The 593-nt window shown below is 57.0% G+C and overlaps 1 protein-coding gene across 1 annotated transcript; it reads right to left on the minus strand.

Moving 5' to 3' along the window:
• Positions 1-228: 228 nt before the first annotated feature.
• EMH_0095660 (uncharacterized protein) lies at positions 229-486 on the minus strand (the record flags this gene model as incomplete). The annotated part of the gene is made up of 1 exon (XM_013502269.1): positions 229-486. The coding sequence occupies one exon, from the start codon at positions 484-486 to the stop codon at positions 229-231; it is 258 nt and encodes an 85-aa protein (XP_013357723.1).
• Between the last annotated feature and the right edge of the window lie 107 nt (positions 487-593).

Raw genomic sequence — 593 nt, forward strand, 5'->3', positions numbered from 1 at the left:
CGAGGCGAAGGAGGAGGAGACAGAGAACACAGACAGCAGCGCGCAGCCCCCTGCTGCTGGCACTAGCCTCGTAGAGACAAACCGCATGCAAATGAAACTGGCGCTGCAGCGTGTACGGACACCTCAACACAAAACAAAACAACAAAACAAAACAATAAAACAAAACACACGCTGGTGATATATGCTGCTGCAGTGCATATCTTTGTAGTGCCTCTAGAGCAGCACCTCCTAGTCGTCCCGCAGCTGTTGCTGCGGCTGCTGCTGTCGTTTACTGCTGCTTTTCCTGCTGCTATCGTTGCTACTGTTGCTGCTGCTGCTGCTGTTGCTGCTGCTGTTGCTGCTGCGCAGCTTCGGCAGCTGTATTGGAAGCTGCTGCAGACCCCGCTGGAGTGCTCGGACTTGGCTTGGGAGAGGCTGAAGGCCCTGGTTGAGCGGGGCAGCAGCAGCAGCATAAGAAGCAGGAGGGGCCCCCGTCCTGGCCTGCATGCAGATGCTGACGGGCTCACAAAGGGGGCCTCCACGCTCTTTGACGTCTATGATTTGCTTCCTGATGAGCTGCTGCAGCAGCTGCTGCAGCGGCTGCTGCAGCAGAA

The sequence above is a fragment of the Eimeria mitis genome, genomic scaffold (genome assembly GCF_000499745.2).
Source record: "Eimeria mitis Houghton genomic scaffold, Emh_scaff8708, whole genome shotgun sequence".
Classification (NCBI taxonomy): domain Eukaryota; phylum Apicomplexa; class Conoidasida; order Eucoccidiorida; family Eimeriidae; genus Eimeria; species Eimeria mitis.